At 45.6% G+C, this 20,656-nt stretch overlaps 1 protein-coding gene across 1 annotated transcript; it reads right to left on the bottom strand.

The window, feature by feature from the left end:
• Positions 1-1,038: 1,038 nt before the first annotated feature.
• On the bottom strand, positions 1,039-7,068 carry FUT4 (fucosyltransferase 4). The gene has a single exon (XM_086678591.1). It carries the CDS (start codon positions 6,726-6,728, stop codon positions 5,523-5,525), a length of 1,206 nt encoding a protein of 401 aa, XP_086534717.1. The 5' UTR covers positions 6,729-7,068; the 3' UTR covers positions 1,039-5,522.
• Positions 7,069-20,656: the final 13,588 nt, after the last annotated feature.

Raw genomic sequence — 20,656 nt, 5'->3', positions numbered from 1 at the left:
CTCTTTCCAGGTCATTTAACCCTGATCTTCCCTCTCCTTCCTATCTGCTCTTCTCACTTTCTCTTCAAACACGTCCTACCTGTTTACCCCAACGTCTTTGCTTCTCTGTTTCCTCTTCCCTCCCCACACATATTCACCAGCTGTCCTATAGTGCACGCCTTTCACTCATTCACGATTCGTGATGGAGTACTCACTATGGAATCTTCTTTTCTCGTCCCGTCTGCTCCTACCCTCAGCTGGCCATCATCGGTTTCAACAATCTGTACTGAAATGAGCATGTCAGTGTGTGTGTGTGTGTGTGTGTGTGTGTGTGTGTGTGTGTGCTGGGGAAAGGGAAGGAGAGAAAATACTCACTGTTTTTCCCCTTTTCAATAATTTGAATGTTAGTTGAAGAAGGATGCGTCTGCCCACCATCATGTTCCCAGTCTTTGTTCTGCCTCTTTTAAAATGGCATTATTGGGGCGCCTGGGTGGCTCAGTCGGTTGAGCGTCCGACTTCGGCTCAGGTCACAATCTCGCGGTCCGTGAGTTCAAGCCCCGCGTCGGGCTCTGGGCTGATGGCTCAGAGCCTGGAGCCTGTTTCCGATTCTGTGTCTCCCTCTCTCTCTGCCCCTCCCCCGTTCATGCTCTGTCTCTCTCTGTCCCAAAAGTAAATAAACGTTGAAAAAAAAAATTAAAAAAAATAAAAATAAATAAAAAATAAAATAAAATGGCATTATTTGGTCTACTGGACAGGAAGTAAAGACGGTACAGAGAGTGTGTTGGAGCAGTTAATAAAATAAATTGGAAGGAGAGCAAGGAATACACTACTTCTGCCCTTGGAGACAAGTCACCGGGTTCAAGTAAAGAAGCCAGGCAAGAAAGGTAAGAGGATGAGCTGGAATCAGACCTCGCGCCACTCGGAAGAGACAAACGCATCACATTTTAGTTACCAATCTAGGACTGACGAACTTAACAGGAACCCCTCAACCAAGAAACACTCCCACGTGTCATGGTGGGACACATTAGTGCCTGGAGGAGACACATCATAAACAAGGAGTCATTTTCCATGGTAACACTTTAATCACTTTGTCAAAACAATCTGAACACGCGTACATAAATACTTGATTTGCTTCAAGAATGGGTAGCATAAAAGTCCCTGAGATACATCCAATAAGGACTTGAAACGTAATGCGATTATTCACCATACTAATTACCAAGAACTTGGCTCCCTTCCCTCCTATCTAAGGCATGTGACACTTTAAAACACACACACACATACACACACACACACACATATATATAATGCTAAATCAGAGTCTCCCTCTCTGGTGCCTGGTTTTCTTCCAGTTTATTGCTGCTGGGTAGGAAGTCATTTCCAGACTACAAGGAAGGTACCTGGGGAGGTGAATTAGTTCTTTAAACTGTGGGGTGCCAGTTGGTAGAACGATGGCAAGTGAAACTAGAAGGTCCCAAGAGAAGATGTCCAACCCCCCCTCCCCCATTCTGCAGTTCAAGTGACAGAGGCTCCAAGGGGTTGTGACTTGCTCAAGCACGGCTGGTCCTGCCTCTACTACCGTAACCTCAAGCAGGTCCTTCAGAGGTCTGGACCTCGACTTCCTCTATAAAATGGAATGGTGATAATCATAGCTAACATCTTCCAGGTGCTTCCTATGTGCCAGACACCGTATTGAGTACTTTCTGTCTCATCTAATTCCCCCAACACCTCTGTCAACCATAGATGATTACCTTTCATTAGCGATGCCAAAGCACAGAAAGTTTAAATAACGTACCCAAGGTGAGACAATTAGCGAAAGTTGCCAAGCTGATCTAGGAACCGAGGAGGGTCTATCTCCAAAATTCTTAAATTCCAATTCTCAAATCCCTTTTAAGAAACACCCATCAGGTAGGTTCTCAAATTCCCCAGATGTCTAAATGTCTAGCACAGAGTTGACTGACTACGGCCAAATCCAGGTACCCCATCTGTTTACATATTGCCAAAGGCTGTTTTTGTGCTGCATCGGCAGAGTTTAGCAGCAGCAGAAACTGTATGGCCTGCAAAGCCTGAAATATTTACCCCGGCCCTTTACAGAGAGAAGTGTTTTCATCCTGCTCTAGAACTTTGAAAACTTAGAGCACACTGTAACCGTACAGCACTTCACAATGTACAAAGCACTGTGGGACACGTCGTCCCACGTAACCCTCATTCTCTAGGGGCATTTGTGCATTATAAAGGAGGAAGCTAAAACCCAGAGAGTTTAAGTAACTCGCCTAATCAGGACGGCAGGGGCAGAAAGTGGCAGAAACACACCCAGGTTCTGACTCCCAGTTGCAAACTCTTTCCATGAAGCCACCCTGTCTCTTCTAACTTACCGCCAGGGAAGGGCTTGGACACCGGAAACGAGTGTGGACGCTGAAAGCCAGTCACACTGTCTTCCCGATCCCAGTATCATTCCAGGCACAATCATATCATTAGAGTCATCAAGTGCTAAAAATATTCAATTTGTAATAAACTTGAAAGTACAGTTTATGCCTTCAAGGGGGGGTGGGGCATGATGATCATAGAAAAGACATTTTTAAATATATATGATGCATTTTTATATTATCAGATATGAAATTTTAACCTACTCAGTTTAGAATGATGTGAAAAATAACATAAAATGAGCAATGGACATATTCCTCTTACTCTTTGATGAAATCAGCCTCAAAAACTATTCTGGCTGTTCTAGACCCAAAATTTGCACACAAATAAAAATGCAATTATACCTTCCTTACGCTAAATATTCAATAAATAGTGGTTAGTTTTAACAAGATTTACTGTAACTAAGAACATCAGCAAAATAATACTCATGTAACAATATAACTTAACAATTTGTCTTTCAAAGAAAGAATAGGTGTTCCCTCCTAGCCTGCAAATTCAAGCTCAATCTGAATAGCAATGATGATTCTTGAAATAATAGGGTTTAGCTTTAGGAATACACTTGAAATATACAATATGAGGCCCCTTCCTTTTTATTTGAGATATATCATGAAACACATGTTGAGATTTAAATTTAGACATACAAATCGATATGAAGGCACCTTGAAGTCACTACAACAAAAAAGGAAAAAAAAATCTCTCTCTTACCAATTGAGTGATTGCTATGTGTTAGGCCCCTTTACTTATTTTAGTTTCCACAAAGCTCACAGTGAGCTATGAAGTATTTTCCCTCCCCATCTTACAGATAAGGAATCTGAGGCTCGAGGTTGTTGTTGTTATTATTATTTTAGAGAGAGAAAGCAAGGGCAAGCAGGGGAGGGTCAGAGAGACAGGGAGAGAGAATCTTAAGCCGGTTCCATGCCCAGTAAGGGCCAGACACAGGGCTTGATCTCACTACCAAGAGATCATGACCTGAGCCGAAATCAAGAGTCAGAGGCTTGACTGACTGAGCCACCCAGGTGCCCTTCAAGGTGATTACTAACTTGCAGAGGTCACACAGCTGGAATTCAAGCCAGAGTACCTTCAAAATCCACTCTCCCACTGCCCATCTAGATTCCCAGGAACCCCAAGATCACTTGCCAATCTTTCATAAATACTCATTATAAGAAGAGAATTTTTCTTTTTCTTTATTGGTTGACTGATACTTTGTAATTCCGCCCACACTATAATATTTTAATAAGGAAATGTTATCTATGGGCTTTAATTTCTCCTTTTAAGGAAAAAAAATTGAAGCACCTGGATTTCAGTGAACTTTTTAAGTGAGTCTGCAATGAATACTTGTAGAGATAAAACTTAATGATTCAGCTAACTGCCCTAATCAAAAGCAAAATTACAGTTTACAGCACAACTTTATATAAACCTAGTTAATCTTAGACCATACTCACAATAATCAGTCACTGAAGGTCCTCATTGTAATAAGTCAAAGAGAAAAATAAACCATTATTTGAGGCTATAAATCAACTGGTTTTCTAATAACTGACCTATGGCCTATATTAAAGAATGTCACTTTAAACAAGTAGGTTCTGCCGATTGACTGATCAAAGTTCTATTTTACCTGTTGGCAAGGGCAGATTCTAATAGCCTTCAAGAAAAGGACCTCGCCTTACACATTTGTGTGTCTCTCCTGGCACCCCAAGCCCAGCGTTTGGCACAGAGGAGGCACGCGGTCACTCCTAGTAAATATGCTGCTCGTTGACCTTTTCAAGTCAATGCATACCATTTTCAAAGTTGGTCCACGGCACAGGCTCAAGGGCACTAGAAATGGGAGGCCATACCGTAAGTACTACTATGCGGACTAGGAGGGGAACCAGCCGGCCCCGGGGAGGATGGCAGATTTATATTTTAACAAAAAACCACGGCTCATTGCAGGCACTAATTTAGTTCTATTCCCTAGCAATTAAACATTTAACTGAAAACTGACGGAAACAAAAACTGCCATTAATAGACACCATGAAACTTTTTTCCTTTTGCCATGATTCCATATTGAGGTACGATCTCTTTCTCTGTCCGGCAGACAGGTACGTCGGGCAGTACGTTCCTGCTTAATTCTCCTGTCCAGTAAAACGATACAAACAAATAACTGTGTGGAAAGTGGCACTGCGGCTTCCTTCTCTTCTGTTGGTAAACACGGGCTGGTTTTCTGGACAGAGGGGAGAAGAAGGTCGCTTCTGCTTTTTTCACATCTCTAATTTTAATACACTTTTTAAAAATTTTGGTTATATTAAAACAGACACAGAGGAAATAAGTTAGGAGATGCTTATTCACATTGTAAAGGGATTCTCCAGAGGATTGCATTAAACACTGACCTCTCCTAAAGCAGTGAATTGGGGATTTGATTTAAAAGCAGTGTTTCAAAAATACGTGTGTGTAAAGTGAGGTACACCTGTATATTCATCCTAACTCTTCCCCAAGGGCAATCTAGCATCGTCTTTGTACTCATACGGCAGGGGAACAAACAGTACTTGTTAAGGAACAGTCCACGGATCATTGGACCACCCTCCTCACCGTTTTTTAGGAGATGAGACTTTGAGGAAGTCATGAGACCCACTTGCGGCCACAGTCCTTTCACTATTCTGCAACAAGGCTCCTTCTGGAACGGGGGGCTTGCTACACATTTGCCCAGTGCAATGTGAGCCAAGGAGCAGTGTGTATGGATTTGGATTCAGCACAGGCCACCTATATAGCCCGTGACCGATGAGGAAAAAAAGAGCAACTGACTCAAAGGCTTCTGGTAGTTAAGCTACTGTTTCACCTCGTCCTGGTTACAAGGTGAGGGAGGGCTCCCTTCTTCACCGGTGAACACTGATGCCCACCTACAGCAGACAGAGCCCAACTGCTAGCTGTGCAAAAAAAAAAAAAACCAAAAAACCAAACAAACAAAAAAAACAAAACCATGAGAACCAGGGATCCTTCCTACCCAGTCTTTATGCTGAATCATATTAATTGGTAAATCACCTTTCCCCCGTAGAGTAAAAATGGGTGTTTGGAAAACTCGACCAGCCAAGGAGATGCGCAGCTGAGGGTCAAAAGTTGACGATCTGACCTCCCTGGGTCACACCAGGGTTTCACCGCTCAAACCAGCGAGCCAAATTGCGTATGCTCTTGGGCCGGTCCCCAGCGCTCTGCACAGCCTGGCAGGCCCGGCACCAAGGCTCGTCCCAGAAGGAGGTGATGTGCACGGCGTAGCTCCTGCGCCAGCTGAAGTAGCGACGGTAGACTGCTGGGTTTCGGTCGAGGAAGAGCAGGTAGGCAGCCAGGGAGGAGGCACTAGGGAAGTCGTCTACGTGGATGAAGGCACCGCGGGGCATGAAGCGTTCATAATTGGCACGGTCGGGGCCCAGCACCACGGGCACGGCCCCGGCCAGCAACGCGTTGCGCCAGAGCTTCTCGGTGATGTAATCCAGGTGCTGCGAGTTCTCAAAGGCCAGGTAGAACTTGTAGCGGGCCACTGTGTGCAGAAGGCCAATGCTGGGCACCGGCCGGCCAGGCCCGCTCCTGCCGAACACGTCCACCGACACATGCTGGCTCAGCTGGTGGTAGTACCGGACCCGGGCCTGGCGCTCATCCCAGTTGCTCACCACCCAGGCCACCAGCCCCCGTTTCCGGGCCAGCGGCGGGGCCAGGCCTAGCGGCTGGTCGCTAGGATGGGTCCTGGGGTAGAGGTACCCGTAAGGCACGAAGACGTCCGAGTCGGCCCTGTAGGAGAGGGTCCAGTTGAAGAGGTTCCCCGCCAGGTTCCGCAAGCCCGGGGAGTGGGAGGGCGACTCGAAGTTCATCCACACCCAGCGCTGGCCCGGGGGCCTGAGGCCCGAGGTGGCCAGGGCTTCGGCGGCCACCGCCTCCTCGTCGTCCAACACCCGCAACTCCAGCTCATCTGCCCCGCGCACCGGGGCGCCCCAGGGCGGGGGCCAGTCACGGGGTTCCTTCACGAGGTCACGGTGGTGGAAAAGCACCGCCTGGGCCTCCCCATAGGCCGCACGGTCGGTGAGCAGGCGGCAGCCGCTGATGTTGAAGCGCAGCCAGCAGTCCGGGGGCGGCCTCGCGCCGCTGTCGCGCCCCGCGAAGGGTTCCCACCACAGCAGCACGGCCACCGGCCGCGGCGGGGCGGAGGATGCCCAGGGCAGCGGCGGCAGCTGCCTCCAGCAGCAGAAGGCGGCCAGAGCGGTGCACAGCAGGCCGGCCGCCGCCAGCGCGGAGGCGCTCGGCAGAAGCCCCCGGCCCCGGCGCCGCCCGAAGCGCCGGCCGGCCTCCCGGCCCCACGGCGCCCCCATGGCGCGCGCAGGCACGGCCGCCGCCGCTCGCCGCGCGTCCGCAGGCGTGGGGCCGCGGCGCCCGCTCTCATGCTGCCGCTGCGGCTCTGGCCGTCGTTGCCGCTCGCCGCCGGCCCTGGAGCGGGAGAGGGCGGTCCCGGAATCCCAAGGCTCGCGGGCCTGGCACTCCTCCCGAAGAGTCCCCGCGGGGCGCGCCGCCAGGGCTGAGTGCGCGGCCCGGGCAGCCCCGCCGGGCGCCGCCCCGTCCCTCCCCTCCACCGCGCCCCCGGCCCGACCGGCACTGCCGGCCCCGGGCGTTTCCTGCCGCGCCTCCGCCCGTCCCCGCCCCGTCCAGGACTCCCGGACCTTCGGCCGCGCCGCCCGGGCCCCTCACCCGCTCTCCGGACCCCACCTCGGGGGGTCCCGGGCCTTTCCGCGCGCCCAGCTCCCTGGCCTTGAGCCCGGGCCTGCCCGCGGCTCCCTCCCAGCGGCGCCCCGGTGTTCAGTCGCGGTGGCCTGCACCTTCGCCTTCCAGAGGGAGGACCCGGCTCGTCGCTGGGCGCGTGCAGAGGGCGCTAGAGCGGACTCGTGGAGAAGGCGGGCCGGGGGTGCCGAGTCCCCGGGCGTCGGGACGGAAGATCGAGTCCGCTTCCTTCCTCGCCGCCCTGCGGTGGCCAGCGACGCCTGCCGGAGGGAGGGAGCGCGAGAGGCCGCGGAAACGTGAGGGCTGCGGCGCGGCCACGGCGGCGGTGACCGTGACCTCGTGACCCTCCGAGACAGGCCAGTGGCGCGACCCACAGGGGTTGTGCGTTTGTGAAAGCAAGTTTTCAGGGTGGATGGTTTAATCCCACTGCCATAAGAACCTTCCCTCCCCTCCGCCTTCCTCCCCAGCAGAGGATCAGAAGAATAAACGTTTTCTGAGCAATCTGAAACATTCTTTTCCCTCACTCCACCTCTAAATACTCCTCACTGCCGGCCCAGAACGTTCTTGGTACAAGGGCGAGGAGGACTCTGAAACCAAAGATAAACATATGGCCCTTTGGGCCTTTGTCCTCCAGGAAATTACTGCTTGGTCCGGGAGTTGAATGAATGAACGGCACTATTAAGTTTTATTAAGCACTGAAGAAACAATGTACTCGTGAAGATTACGCACTCTGGACTATAATAAAATGATGGCTAAGATAAATATTAGAGCACCCAAGTTTAGGCTATAAAAGGTGAGTAGCTCACAGCTGCTTCCACTGTTATCAGTGAGTCAACAATCCAGGCATCCATTTCTACAGCCAGTTGAGCAAATTTTTTTTTCCTACAAGTTGTATTTGAATTTCTAGGTTTAAGCCTTCATTTATGTCATTTAACTGTTTTTCAGCAAAATTCCAAATAGGCCATAGGTGGGCTGCTGACCTAAGGAGATGAGGCAGTTTGGGGAGAATTTTTAGTATTCGACAGCTGTGCATTGCCGGCACCCCAGCCCAGTGCCATATTGAGTTACAGGATGTTAGAGGAGAAATGGATTTGCTGGGAATGGGGCCAACCTGTCGGGTGTGTTTGATATTATGCATACAGAAAAAACAAACAAACAAACAAACAAACTTGGATTTGCCATTAGGATTTACCAGGAAGAACTTTTTCATTAAAAATCAAGTACACACGGGGTACCAGGGTGGCTCAGTCAGTTGAGCATCACACTCTTGATTTCTGCTCAGGTCATGATCTCACAGTTCATGGGATTGAGCCCCCCACCCTCTTGGGCTCTGTGCTGACAGGGTGGAGCCTGCTTGGGATTCTGCCTCTTCCTGTCTCTCTCTCTGGCCGTTTGTGTACACATGCTCTCTCTCAAAATAAATATTTAAAAAAATCAAGTATAGATTTCGAAAGCTTCTGTAAAGATGGTTTCATGTGGCACTGCCTTCTGGCCCACAGGGACAATTTGGGAGCCGGATAGCATTAGATGTTCTGGCTATACCTACTTTCTCCTACACACTAAAACTTGTTATAATGTTGTGGAGTTGTTGGTTTTTTTTTTAATTTTTTATTTTTTAATTTCATGGTATAATTTTTAAGCTACTTAACCAAATTGTCATTGGAGTTATGAATTTCAGTTCCACTCTGTTATTTTTTTTAATGTTTATTTATTTTTGAGACAATGCGAGAGACAGAGTGCAAGCAGCAGAGGGGTAGAGAGAGGGAGACACAGAATCTGAAGCCGGCTCCAGGCTCTGAGCTGTCAGCCCAGAGCCCGATGTGGGGCTCGAACTCAAGAACCGTGAGATCATGACCTGAGCCGACACTCGTGACCAGACGCTTAACGGACTGAACCACTCAGGTGCCCCACTCTGTTATTTTTAATTCTAAAAAAAAGCTATAAATGCCCAAGTGTTTCCTTCTTCAACCAAAAGAAGGGAAGGATATATTGGCTTTTCTTGTTATGCAATTCAAAAACCTGTATATTTATGCACATTCCTCCCCCACTTGAAGTAAATAAGACATCACAGATAGAGGCTAACGTTGTATCCAGCACATGGTAGGTAAGCATTTGGTAAATGTTAACCTGCTTCCTTGTTTCCTTCCCCCAATCCCAATTTTCCTTAAGTCCTTCAGATATTCCAATTAAACCAACTTTTTATGGGCAGAATGGCTCCTATCTCATGAATATCAATTTCCATAGTATCTTCTTACCTTGGTAGAGTGAGGGATCACCAACTCCTACTTTAGTCTTATCTTGATGTTGGGGAAAGGGATACCTGGCAGGAGGGTGTAGTTGGATCAACGGAAACCAACCATGACTCCTCTACAAACAACTGATTGAAGATCATACTCATTGATTTATTCCCTGAGCAACGGTTTGTTCTTATTTTAGAGGGATGGAAAGGAAGAAAGGTGTTAAGGGAAAGTAACAAAGCCAGGTGTTCTCATTTATTCATTTAACCAGTTAGGAACCTGGACTGAAAAATACCATTTCTACCTTCAAGAATCTGAAACAGTGCAGAGAGAAAGAATTATAGAAGGCTTTGAGAAGGTGGTTCCTGGAGTAATTAGGAACGATTCAAATTGGGAACAGGGCTGAGATGTTCGTCTAAACAGAAGGAGCAGCATAGCAACAGCCAAACGGGGTGAAGATGGTAGGTTAGAAATCACTAGGGTTTGGGGCGCCTGGGTGGCGCAGTCGGTTAAGCGTCCGACTTCAGCTCAGGTCACGATCTCGCGGTCCGTGAGTTCGAGCCCGGCGTCGGGCTCTGGGCTGATGGCTCAGAGCTTGGAGCCTGCTTCCGGTTCTGTGTCTCCCTCTCTCTCTCTGCCCCTCCCCCGTTCATGCTCTGTCTCTCTCTGTCTCAAAAATAAATTTAAAAAGTTATAAAATTAAGAAATCACTAGGGTTTTAGTTTGACTAAGGAGATGGGGGTTTATCCTGAGGGCTGTTGAGAGTCCTCGAAAGGTTTTAGAAAGCAAAGGATCAATATAATGAGTATTTTTAAAAGATCTTTTGCCAGGTATCTGGGTGGCTCAGTTGGTTAAGCATTCAACCCTTGATCTCAGGTCTTGATCTCAAGGTTGTGAGTTCAAGCCCCACATTGGGCTAGAAGCCTACTTAAAAAACAAAACAAAAAGAAACTCATTTGCGAGGGGAGGTGAGTATATGGAAGTTGACATGAGATAGACTCCTGGTGTGCTGGCCATGTTCATTGATATAGGCACTGGTTAATTGGGTATGTTTTGTTGAGTAAATTCATTAAGCTTCAGACTTATATATGTGCTTTTATGTGTGTATATTATACTTCAGTAAAATGTTTCTAAGAAAAAAAAAATCATTCTTTCATTAGTAAAAGATGAATTGGGAGTAAGGACCAGGATAAGAACACAAGTATCGAATCCAGTTGGAAAACCGTTGGTATAATTCAGATATGAAACAAAATGCCTGAACTGGGATAGATGTGAGAATGAGATTAAATTAAAATTAAAGGAGAATCAATTCAGAGATAGTTAGGAGGCCCTTCCTCCAGGAAGCCTTCCTGGACCCCCATGTGCACGAATGTAGGGTAGGTTACATGACTCTCCTGTGTGCTCCCATATAGGCATCGTTCAGAATATCATGGGGCCGGGATCATATTTCATTCACAACTCCATCCCTAGCACTGAACCAGGCAGCTAGTAGTCTTCATCATTTCACTGAACACTTGTTGAATGAATGAAGGCTCTTAATGTATTGCTGAAATAACCTGTTGGTAAATGTGTTCCCCACTATACAGTGTGTAAGTATCAGGAAAAATTGGCTATGTGAATGATTGGCTGTGACGTGAAGAAGCCCCTGAAGCTTTCAAGTGTAAATGCTACCCATGAATTAGAGCCGTGATGACCAGCATCAGAAGCTCCATCAAATAAGGCTGACTCTCATTGGCCCAACCTGCACCAAGTGTCATTCTTGAAACAATCACTGTGATCAGGAGATGTGGACTCTCTTTAGATACTCTTGTGGAGCTACAGGGTAGGTTTACCTAAACTTCGTGGACCAACAGCGGAGGGAGTTCCCCGAAGGGAAATGCTGTTATCTGAAGAGGACGGGGTAGTGGGCGGGCCAAAACAACCCTGGCTACCCGCCGTCAGTAAGCAATTGTTATTCTAAATGCTAAAATTGTTATTCTAAGATTTTAGAATTTTAAGATTTCTATGATCCTCTTTAATTTGGTAACGATAAACCAAAGTATTTCTTGTGTAGTTAAAGGCCTCTCAGTTTCCAAGGAATATTACACAGGAAGAACTGGCTTTCCGTTGCAAGTATGAAGACAACAAGGTCAGGTATAAAGAAGGGCTTCTGGACTCTGAGGATTGCTAACGCGGTGTAGAAGAGAAGTCCGTAAATTAAGGCCTATTTTATCAAGCCAAGTGAGTAATCAGCACACAAGCGTGTCCGAGGATGATCTATTCAGTTCCAAAATTTGATATAGGACAGAATTCTTTGAGACCAAGGGCAAGGACAACTCTGGTTGCTACAAGTCTAACTCACTCTTGGCTCTTCCTCCGGGAAATGGTACATTTGCAGCCCGTCCTGGGACTCCTCACCAAAGACATTTGATATTTCCTAGGAATCCCCAGAACACATTCTGACTGCCTCAGGCCTTTCCACCGGCACCAAGCTGTCAGCTGGGCTCCACGAGGCCACCCTCAGATGGGTTCTTCTCTCTGGATGGATTTGAGATTCCTGTGACTCAACATTGACCTGCTCAGTATACTTTCCAGTTTTTTCCTTGAAGAGCGAAAAGGGCAATCCAGAGCCCCTCCCCATATTCTGTACTTACAAGGAAGTGGGGAGCAGTCTGTGAGAAGGTGTGCCTGGAAAGGCTAACCCGGATGCAAGTAGGTGGAGATTGTTTCCTTTGTCAGGCATAATTCTTTAACTGTGCGTTATTGGGCAGTTGAGTGTGGAGATGATTGTTAGTTAAAGATTGTTAAGAATTGTTTAAATTCAACGACAGTCCCCAATTTATTATTCATTGCCCTGTGAAATCACTGGTAGAAAAACAAGCCTAATACCAATTTATAAGGTCTTCTCTTTTTACCCAAGTGCAAAACGTTACTGCCCCTGAAAGGCGTTGTCGCGAAGAGACAATATGAGAACGTACTGTATTTACTTTAGGGTGTTACTCTTTATGTACTCGAGTTCCTCTTGCACACTTCCTTGACTGAAGAGTGATACAAGAATGTTGGGTGTTCCGAAAAATGTACATAGTGAAATTTCAATTACTGTTAGAAATATTTATATAATTGTTTAAATATTGGCAGGATTTACCTTTGCATTTTTCTTGTTAAACTACTTCCTCCTAGAATAGACATTATTTGTAGTCACACGTGAAAGTTATGGAATACAAGACTTACGCAAAAGAAAGTAAGGGGCGCAAGGGTGGCTCAGTGGGTTAAGCGTCCGACTCTTGATTTCAGCTCAGGTCATGCTCTCACCTTCGTGAGATCAAGCCCTGCATCAGGCTCTGCACTGACAGGAAGGAGCCTGCTTGGGATTCTCTCTGTCCCTCTCTCTGCCCCTACACCACCCTCAAAAAATAAATTAATGGAATAAAAAAAAAAAAGAAAGTTATTTTGACATCGAAATATGTTAACATCACACAGTGCAATGCCTGGCAACATGAGGTGTTTCATAAATATTTATTAAATACATGAATAGATGAATGAATGAACACCACTCTTAATTCTACATTTTAGGAGACACTTACAAAACAATTTCATTTCTGCATTCATAAAGGTTATGCAAAAGACTTTGGACTCTAAGGGTGCCTGGCTGGTTCAGTTGGTGGAGCAAGTGACTCTTGATCTCATGGTTGTGAGTTCGAGCCCCACATTAGGTATAGAGATTACTTAAGAATAAAAATCTTAAAAAAAAAAAAAAAAGATCGAACTCTAAAATAATTACTAAGAAAATAATACAACAGAAGTGTAGGGTACATCTTGTTAAGTATCACACTGGCCTCCCCAAATCCCCTCCAGGTTCACCAGCACTGTCCTTCTACCCCAGTCCCAAGTCTCACTTGACTAAAGCAAGTTAGGACAAATCCTACACAATCACAGAAATTCAAACATATCAACACTAGGCTTTTCTATGGTACCTGCCCCACATTAGTACTTATGTGTGTGGCTACACTCAAGGCAACCAGATCCTAACTCAGGACCAGACCTTAACTCTGGGAGGCACCCCCCACCCTCTGCAGATGGAGGAAAGGATCTTGACTACCTGTCCCCCACCCCTTGTCCTGACCCCACTTCTCACACAGTCCCAGGGCACACTTCATGAAAGAAAATGGAGAGAAGATACATTTTTTTTTTCCCCTGGAAGTCAGGTAATTCTGCCTTGACCAGTAAATTTCCCTCAAGTAGCCAATCAGAATAGAACGGTGCTCAGACCAGGCTCCATCACTCTCGTTCCTGTGACTCTACTTCTAAAAAGGGGTTGAGGCACTTGCAATATTAAGAAATACTTGTTGGGTGACAATGAACAAATTAGTGGCACACAAATGATTTTGGAAAGGCATGGAAAATGAAAGGGTAAGTCTAGATTGCTCATATGGCAAGGGAAGAAACATTCCTGAAGAAGTAAGACAGCCACGTATTTATGATTCCAGGCCAAGCTTACTGTGGCCAAAGAAACCACAGCCCAGAAACCTTACATGCTGCATAAAGTTGAAATCACATTAATAAGGCTGGTTATAATAGGATTATTTTCAACCGCTCCGAAAGGAACATTCGGTCTGTACTCACCCTCAGAAACATTTAGTGCAATTCAATGAACATTTGGTCTTGGGGAAAAGAGGACAGGTGAATAAATACTGCCCTAACTATCTAACTGCATGGCAAGAGCTTCTTCTGTGCTGGCAGCACCACGGGGCTCTGCATAAAAAGCAACTTCTTTCTCGAGTGAGCTCACTGTGCAAAGACTTCATTTCCTGGATCATCCAAGGCAGCAGGGAAACAGCGGCAACTGTTAAAGTCAGAGAAGAGAAATCAGATGTGAACGAAAGTGGTAGATGCTGTCTGATCGCCCGTTCACGGAGCCCACCGCTCCTCACTCCCACCACTGACCAGCTGTTTTGCCTCCCAGCGCCCTTGAAGCTCTCCTGGCCCCTTTCCCAGTCCACGGTTTGAGCAAGATTGATGGGGATTGTTGATAGACGATTTTGATGTGACAGGATTTGCTGTGTGCCTTTGAAAGGTGAAATACTTCAGTTTTTCTTTGGTACATTTTGGCACGGCACCTTTGTCATGATCAGCTTGCAGAGCTATTGTTTTGTTTGTTTGTTTTCTAAAGGGTTTTCCAAACAACACAGTACTGAGAATTGTCTGACATTGACACCTGCCGGGCTACATTAGGGGCAGACCTCGTTTGGGCTTAGAACACTGCAAAAGCTGTAACTTCATGCGATAACATTTACTGAAGGCCAATTATGTGAAAGTCCTTGAGGTATATCTGAACAGACAAACATTTCTGCCCTGGCAGGAGATGCTAGCTATTCATTACACTCAATCCACTCTGTTGAACTATAGTTTTAGAGCAATTCCAGACCTAAAGAGTCCGAAGGCTGACATCAGAACCTGGGATGTGTAAGATCTTCAGTAACTGCTGAGCGTGCCTCTAGAAGCAAGACTTCCTCGATTGCCTTATCACTTTGTCCCTTGTCACCTCTGCATTGATCAAGTGTCACTCTCAGAGTAGAAGGTTGTTTTAGGCCACCTATCTTTGCACCTTTCTCATCTCCACTTACAACTAGTTAGGCAAGATTCGTCAGTTTGCCAAGGAAGTTTTTCTTTTTTTTTTTTTAATTTTTTTTTTTAACGTTTATTTATTTTTGAGACAGAGAGAGACAGAGCATGAACGGGGGAGGGTCAGAGAGAGGGAGACACAGAATCTGAAACAGGCTCCAGGCTCTGAGCTGTCAGCACAGAGCCCGACGCGGGGCTCGAACTCATGGACCGTGAGATCATGACCTGAGCCGAAGTCGGCCGCTTAACCGACTGAGCCACCCAGGCGCCCCAACCAAGGAAGTTTTTCATGTGAAAGGGAAGCAAGTTTCTGCTGGGGAAAGAGGGTAGACCTGAGTCTCTCCACCCAGTAGATTCTACTCTCTCTCTCTTAGTGACAGATATGTGGAATTATAAACCAGAGTCAAGCGGTTTAGCCCACATACATGTGCTTCAAGCAAGCGCTATAATTAAGCCAGACAAAACTACAGCCAGTTTTATTAGTAAGGATTCTTTTAGTTGCAGTTATAGTGACTTACTGGAGGCAGCTCCGGATCGGGGGGAAAAAAAAGACAGGATGGGGGGCAAAACGTATTAACAGGTGAGAAGTGAGTCTCACAGAAACCCACTTCTAAAAATTTTTATTAACACTATTTTTAAAATGTTTGTTTATTTCTGAGAGAGAGAGCAGGTGAGGGTCAAAGAGAGAGAAAGGCAGAGAATCCCAAGCAGGCTTGTGCTGTCAATGCAGAGCCTGACTCGGGGCTCAAGCCCAAGAACCCTGAGATCATGACCTGAGCCAAAATCTAGAGTCGGACATTTAACCAACTGAGCCACCCCGGTGCCCTAACTCTCAATTTTCAGTCTTTGGCAGCAAGAATCCAACTGGGCCACCCTGGGCTTTGTCTACCTGGTGAACTTAGCCATGGCCGAGAACAGAGTCCAGGGCAGTGTGGTCAGTGGATTAGTGGGGGCAGGGAGTCAGGGATACGGTGGTGGTGAGCTATTCTCAGAGGAAGGAACACCTTTGTGAGCTGAACCGTTCTGGAGAGGTGACTAACTCCTGTGTTTGTTTTGTTTTTTAATAAATAAAGATGACCAAGGGAGGTCTTCCTCAGCCTTTCAATTATTTCCATGAATAAATGCTTCCTTATATCTAAAGTAAATCCTTGAAAACAACATGTTATGAAATACTTTACACGTAGAAAAAATAGGGTGATGAGTCCCAAATTCCCCTTAAGACTCAACAATTGCTAAGATTACTCACATAGGCGCACCTGGGTGGCTCAGTCGATTGAGCGTCTGGCTTTGGCTCAGGTCACGATCTCACAGTTTGTGGGTTCGAGCCCCCCATCGGGCTCTGTGCTGACAGCTCAGAGCCTGGACTGCTTTGGATTCTGTCTCCCTTTCTCTCTGCCCCTCCCCTGCTTGTGCTCTGTCTCTGTCTCTGTCTCTCTCAAAAATAAACATTAAAAAAAAAAGACTACCCACATATGCTTCTTTTAACGCCCTTTTTTTTTTATTTCTGATGTATTTTTAAAGTTTATTTATTTATTTTGAGAGAGAGTGCACGCACATGTGTGCAAGCAGAGGAGGGACACAGAGAGAGCATCCCAAGCAGACTCCACACTGTCAGCACAGAGCCAGACATGGGGCTGGATCTCACCAACTATGTGATCATGACCTGAGCCAAAATCAAGAGTGGGGTGTTCAATCAACTGAGCCACCCAGGTGCCCCTTATTTTCTACTTCTAATTTTTTTTCTTTCTTTATTTTTTCTTTCTTTCTTTCTTTCTTTTTTTTTTTTTTTTTTTTTTTTTTTTAGTTAACATACAATGAAATATTGGTTTCAGGAGTAGAATTCAGTGATTCATCGCTTGCCTACAACACCAGGTGCTCATCGTAACAAGGGCCCTCCTTAGTTCCCATTACCCATCTAGCTCATTTCCCACCCATCTCCCTCCGCCAACCCATAGTTTATTCTCTACCATTAAGAGTCTCTTGTGGCTTGTTTCCCTGTCTTCTCCCCTCTCCCTATATGTTCATCTGTTTTGTTAAATTCCACATGAGTGAAATCATATGGTATCTGTCTTTTTCTGATTGACTTATTTCACTTAGCATAATACATTCTAGCTCCCTCCACATAATTGCAAATGGCAAGATTTCATCCTTTTTTTTTTTTAATTTTTTTTTCAACGTTTATTTATTTTTGGGACAGAGAGAGACAGAGCATGAACGGGGGGGGGGGGGGCAGAGAGAGAGGGAGACACAGAATCGGAAACAGGCTCCAGGCTCTGAGCCATCAGCCCAGAGCCTGACGCGGGGCTCGAACTCCCGGACCGCGAGATCGTGACCTGGCTGAAGTCGGACGCTTAACCGACTGCGCCACCCAGGCGCCCCAAGATTTCATCCTTTTTGATGACTGAGTGATACACACATACACACACACACACACACACACGCACACACACACACACCACATGTTCTTTATCCATTCTTCAGTCAATGGACACTTGCACTGTCTCCATGGTTTGGTTATTTTTGATAATGCTGCTGTAAACATTGGGGTGCATGTACCCCTTCAAATTTGTACTTTTGTATCCTTTGGGCAAATACCTTATAGTGTCCTTGCTGGATAGTTCTATTTTTAGTTTCTTGAGGAACCTCCATAGTGTTCTCCAGAGTGTCTGGACCAGTTTGCATTCCCACCAACAGTGCAAGAGGGTTCCACTTTCTCTGCATTCTTGTCAACACCTGCTGGTTTTTGTGTTGTTAATTTTAGCCATTCTGACAGGTGTGGGGTGGTATCTCATCATGGTTTTGATTTGTATTTCTCTCATGATGAGGGATGTTGAGCATCTTTTCATGTGTCTGTAGCCAACTGGATGTCTTCTTTGGAAAAGTCTTCTGCCCATTTCTTAACTGGGCTATTTGTTTTTTGGGTGTTGAATTTGAGAAGTTCTTTATAGATTTTGGATACTAACTCTTTATCAGAAATGTCATTTGCAAATATCTTCTCCCATTCCGTAGGCCGTGTTTAACTTTGTTGATTGTTTCCTTCCCTGTGCAGAAGTTTTTTTATCTTGGTGAGGTCCCGATAGTTCATTTTTGCTTTTGTTTCCCTTGCCTGAGTCATGTCTCGTAAGAAGTTGCTGCAGCCAAGGTCAGAGAAGTTGCTGCCTATGTTCTCCTTTAGGAGAAACATTTTGAATTTATTTTTGCGTTTGGTGTAAGAAAAGGTCCAGTTTCATTCTTCTGCACGTCGCTGTCCAGTTTTCCCCACACCATTTGTTGAAGAGACCGTCTTTTTTTTCCATTGGATATTCTTTTCTGCTTCATCAAAGGCTAGTTGCCCATATTGTTGTACTTCCATTTCTGGGCTTTCTATTCTGTTCCATTGACCTATGTGTCTGTTTTTGTGCCAGTACCATACTATCTTGATGACTATAGCTTTGTAATACAGCTTGAAGTCCGGAATTGTGATGCCTCCAGTTTTGTTTTTCGTTTTCAGAATTGCTTTGGCTATTCCGGGTCTTTTGTGGTTCCATAGAAGTTTGAGGATTCTTTGGTCTAGCTCTGTGAATCCACTTCTAATCTTATCATCTGCGTGGCTCACAGATACTCTTGCCATGACTATTTAGCCAAATTAGGAAGTGTGGTGCAAGCCCTATGACACCAAGTTACCCCAGAGCAACTTCAGCCTGAACTGTAAAAATTCAAGGACTCTTGGGCTGGGAGCATATAAAATGAAAACTAAAAGTGAGCAAGCTTCAAACAGCTCTAGGAAAAAAATTTTTTTTTGTTTCATTTCTGACCTTAGAAGGAATGCTTCCTGCATATTTCATCGAGTATTAAAATGGCTATTGATTTAAGATGGCTATAGATTTCTATCACTTTAAAGGAGTATCCTTGTAATTCTGGTTTTCAAAAAGTTTTTATTGAAAATGCTTATTGAATTAAAAACCGAATGTATCATATTGTAATTGTTAAAACCATCCCCTATCTTTGGCATTTCGATGGTTTCAGTTATTCACTATTATACATAATGCTTGCATGAACAATCCTGTCCAGGAATCCAGTTAGGAAGGTGTACTATGGGGCAATGAAGAACAGAATTTAGCCACAAAAGGAGCCAGGACCTCAAACCAGAATAAGGACAGAAACCTTAGCTGGGAAGCAGAGCCTTGAGACCAGTCCTTGGTGCTGGTAGCTAGCGGCTGATCAGGAAGTGGGAGACTGATGCCAAGGACCCAGCCTAGGCAGTGAGGTTGAGAATGAACAAAGCGGGGCTTGTTTATTGGGCAGGAATAGAGTGGAAGTGAGGAAGGAAATCCCTGAGAGTGAGTTTGTAAAGCCACACCTGGAGTTCAAGTGCAAACAGGACATCATTTCTAATGGATGAATAAGTCAGCACTCCCCCACTCACTGCACTTTTTGTGGGGTATCCTAACATAGGTGCAAAAAGGTGATGGGAAGAATTTTTAGAAGGTTAAGATTTTCGATTGGTAAGAATAATGAACGCTTTACCCAACTCCTGGTAGTTTGGGGGCTATATTTCTTGACTGATTTAAAATGTAATCTCTCCGGGGCGCCTGGGTGGCGCAGTCGGTTAAGCGTCCGACTTCAGCCAGGTCACGATCTCGCGGTCCGTGAGTTCGAGCCCCGCGTCGGGCTCTGGGCTGATGGCTCAGAGCCTGGAGCCTGTTTCCAATTCTGTGTCTCCCTCTCTCTCTGCCCCTCCCCCGTTCATGCTCTGTCTCTCTCTGTCCCAAAAATAAATAAACGTTGAAAAAAAATTTTAAAAAAAATAATAAAATAAAATAAAATGTAATCTCTCCAATTGTAGCCACTGGCCCACAGCACCATTTTTGAAGCAGCCAGCAATGGAGAATTCCATAAACATGGTGGTGGCTGGAATTGGCTTACATGTAGGATCTCTTCTGGTGTGTGTTTACTAAATGGAATTTTTTATATTAAATCTGGAAAAGCTTGGATCTTAAGAGACTATTGACTGTTTCACTGTGTAAATATTTTTAAATAGGGAAGGGACACACCCAGTCAACACATCTTTGTTGACTTGACTTATTACATTAAAACTGAGAAATGAACTGGAGAACTGAGAACTGGAAGAAGTTTTAAGACGAGCTTAGCCTAGAAAGGAAAGAGAACGAGAGATATGTAACCAGAATACTATGAAAAAGAATTTAAAAAAATTTTTTTAATGTTTATTTATTTTTGGGAGACAGAAAGACAGAGCACCAACAGGGGAGGGGCAGACAGAGAGGAAGACACAGAATCTGAAGCAGGTCCCAGGCTACGAGCTGTCAGCACAGAGCCCGACACGGGGCTCGAACCCATGAAGCCCAGGATCATGACCTGAGCCAAAGTCGGACGCTTACCTGACTGAGCCACCTAGGCGCCCCTATGAAAAAGAATTTTTTAAGGGGACAGGAATGAGTATTATGACAGTTATGTATAAAATGAAAGACTGAAAAACCCAAATGTCCAAAAAATAGTGATAAATACAAATTTTTACTACATATAATTTTTAAATATAATTATCATTTAAAGTTACATGATGGATAGGAACACCTCAGGGGCTCAGTTGGTTGAGCATCTGACTCTCGATTTCAGCTTGGGTTGTGGTTCCAGGCTCACAGAATCAACTCTGAGCATAGAGTCTGCTTGGGATTCTCTCTTTCCCTCTG

Source organism: Puma concolor, chromosome D1, assembly GCF_028749965.1.
Source record: "Puma concolor isolate L17-30 chromosome D1, mPumCon1.1.hap2, whole genome shotgun sequence".
In the NCBI taxonomy this organism is placed as follows: domain Eukaryota; kingdom Metazoa; phylum Chordata; class Mammalia; order Carnivora; family Felidae; genus Puma; species Puma concolor.
This window is presented reverse-complemented; position numbering and strand designations above follow the sequence as displayed.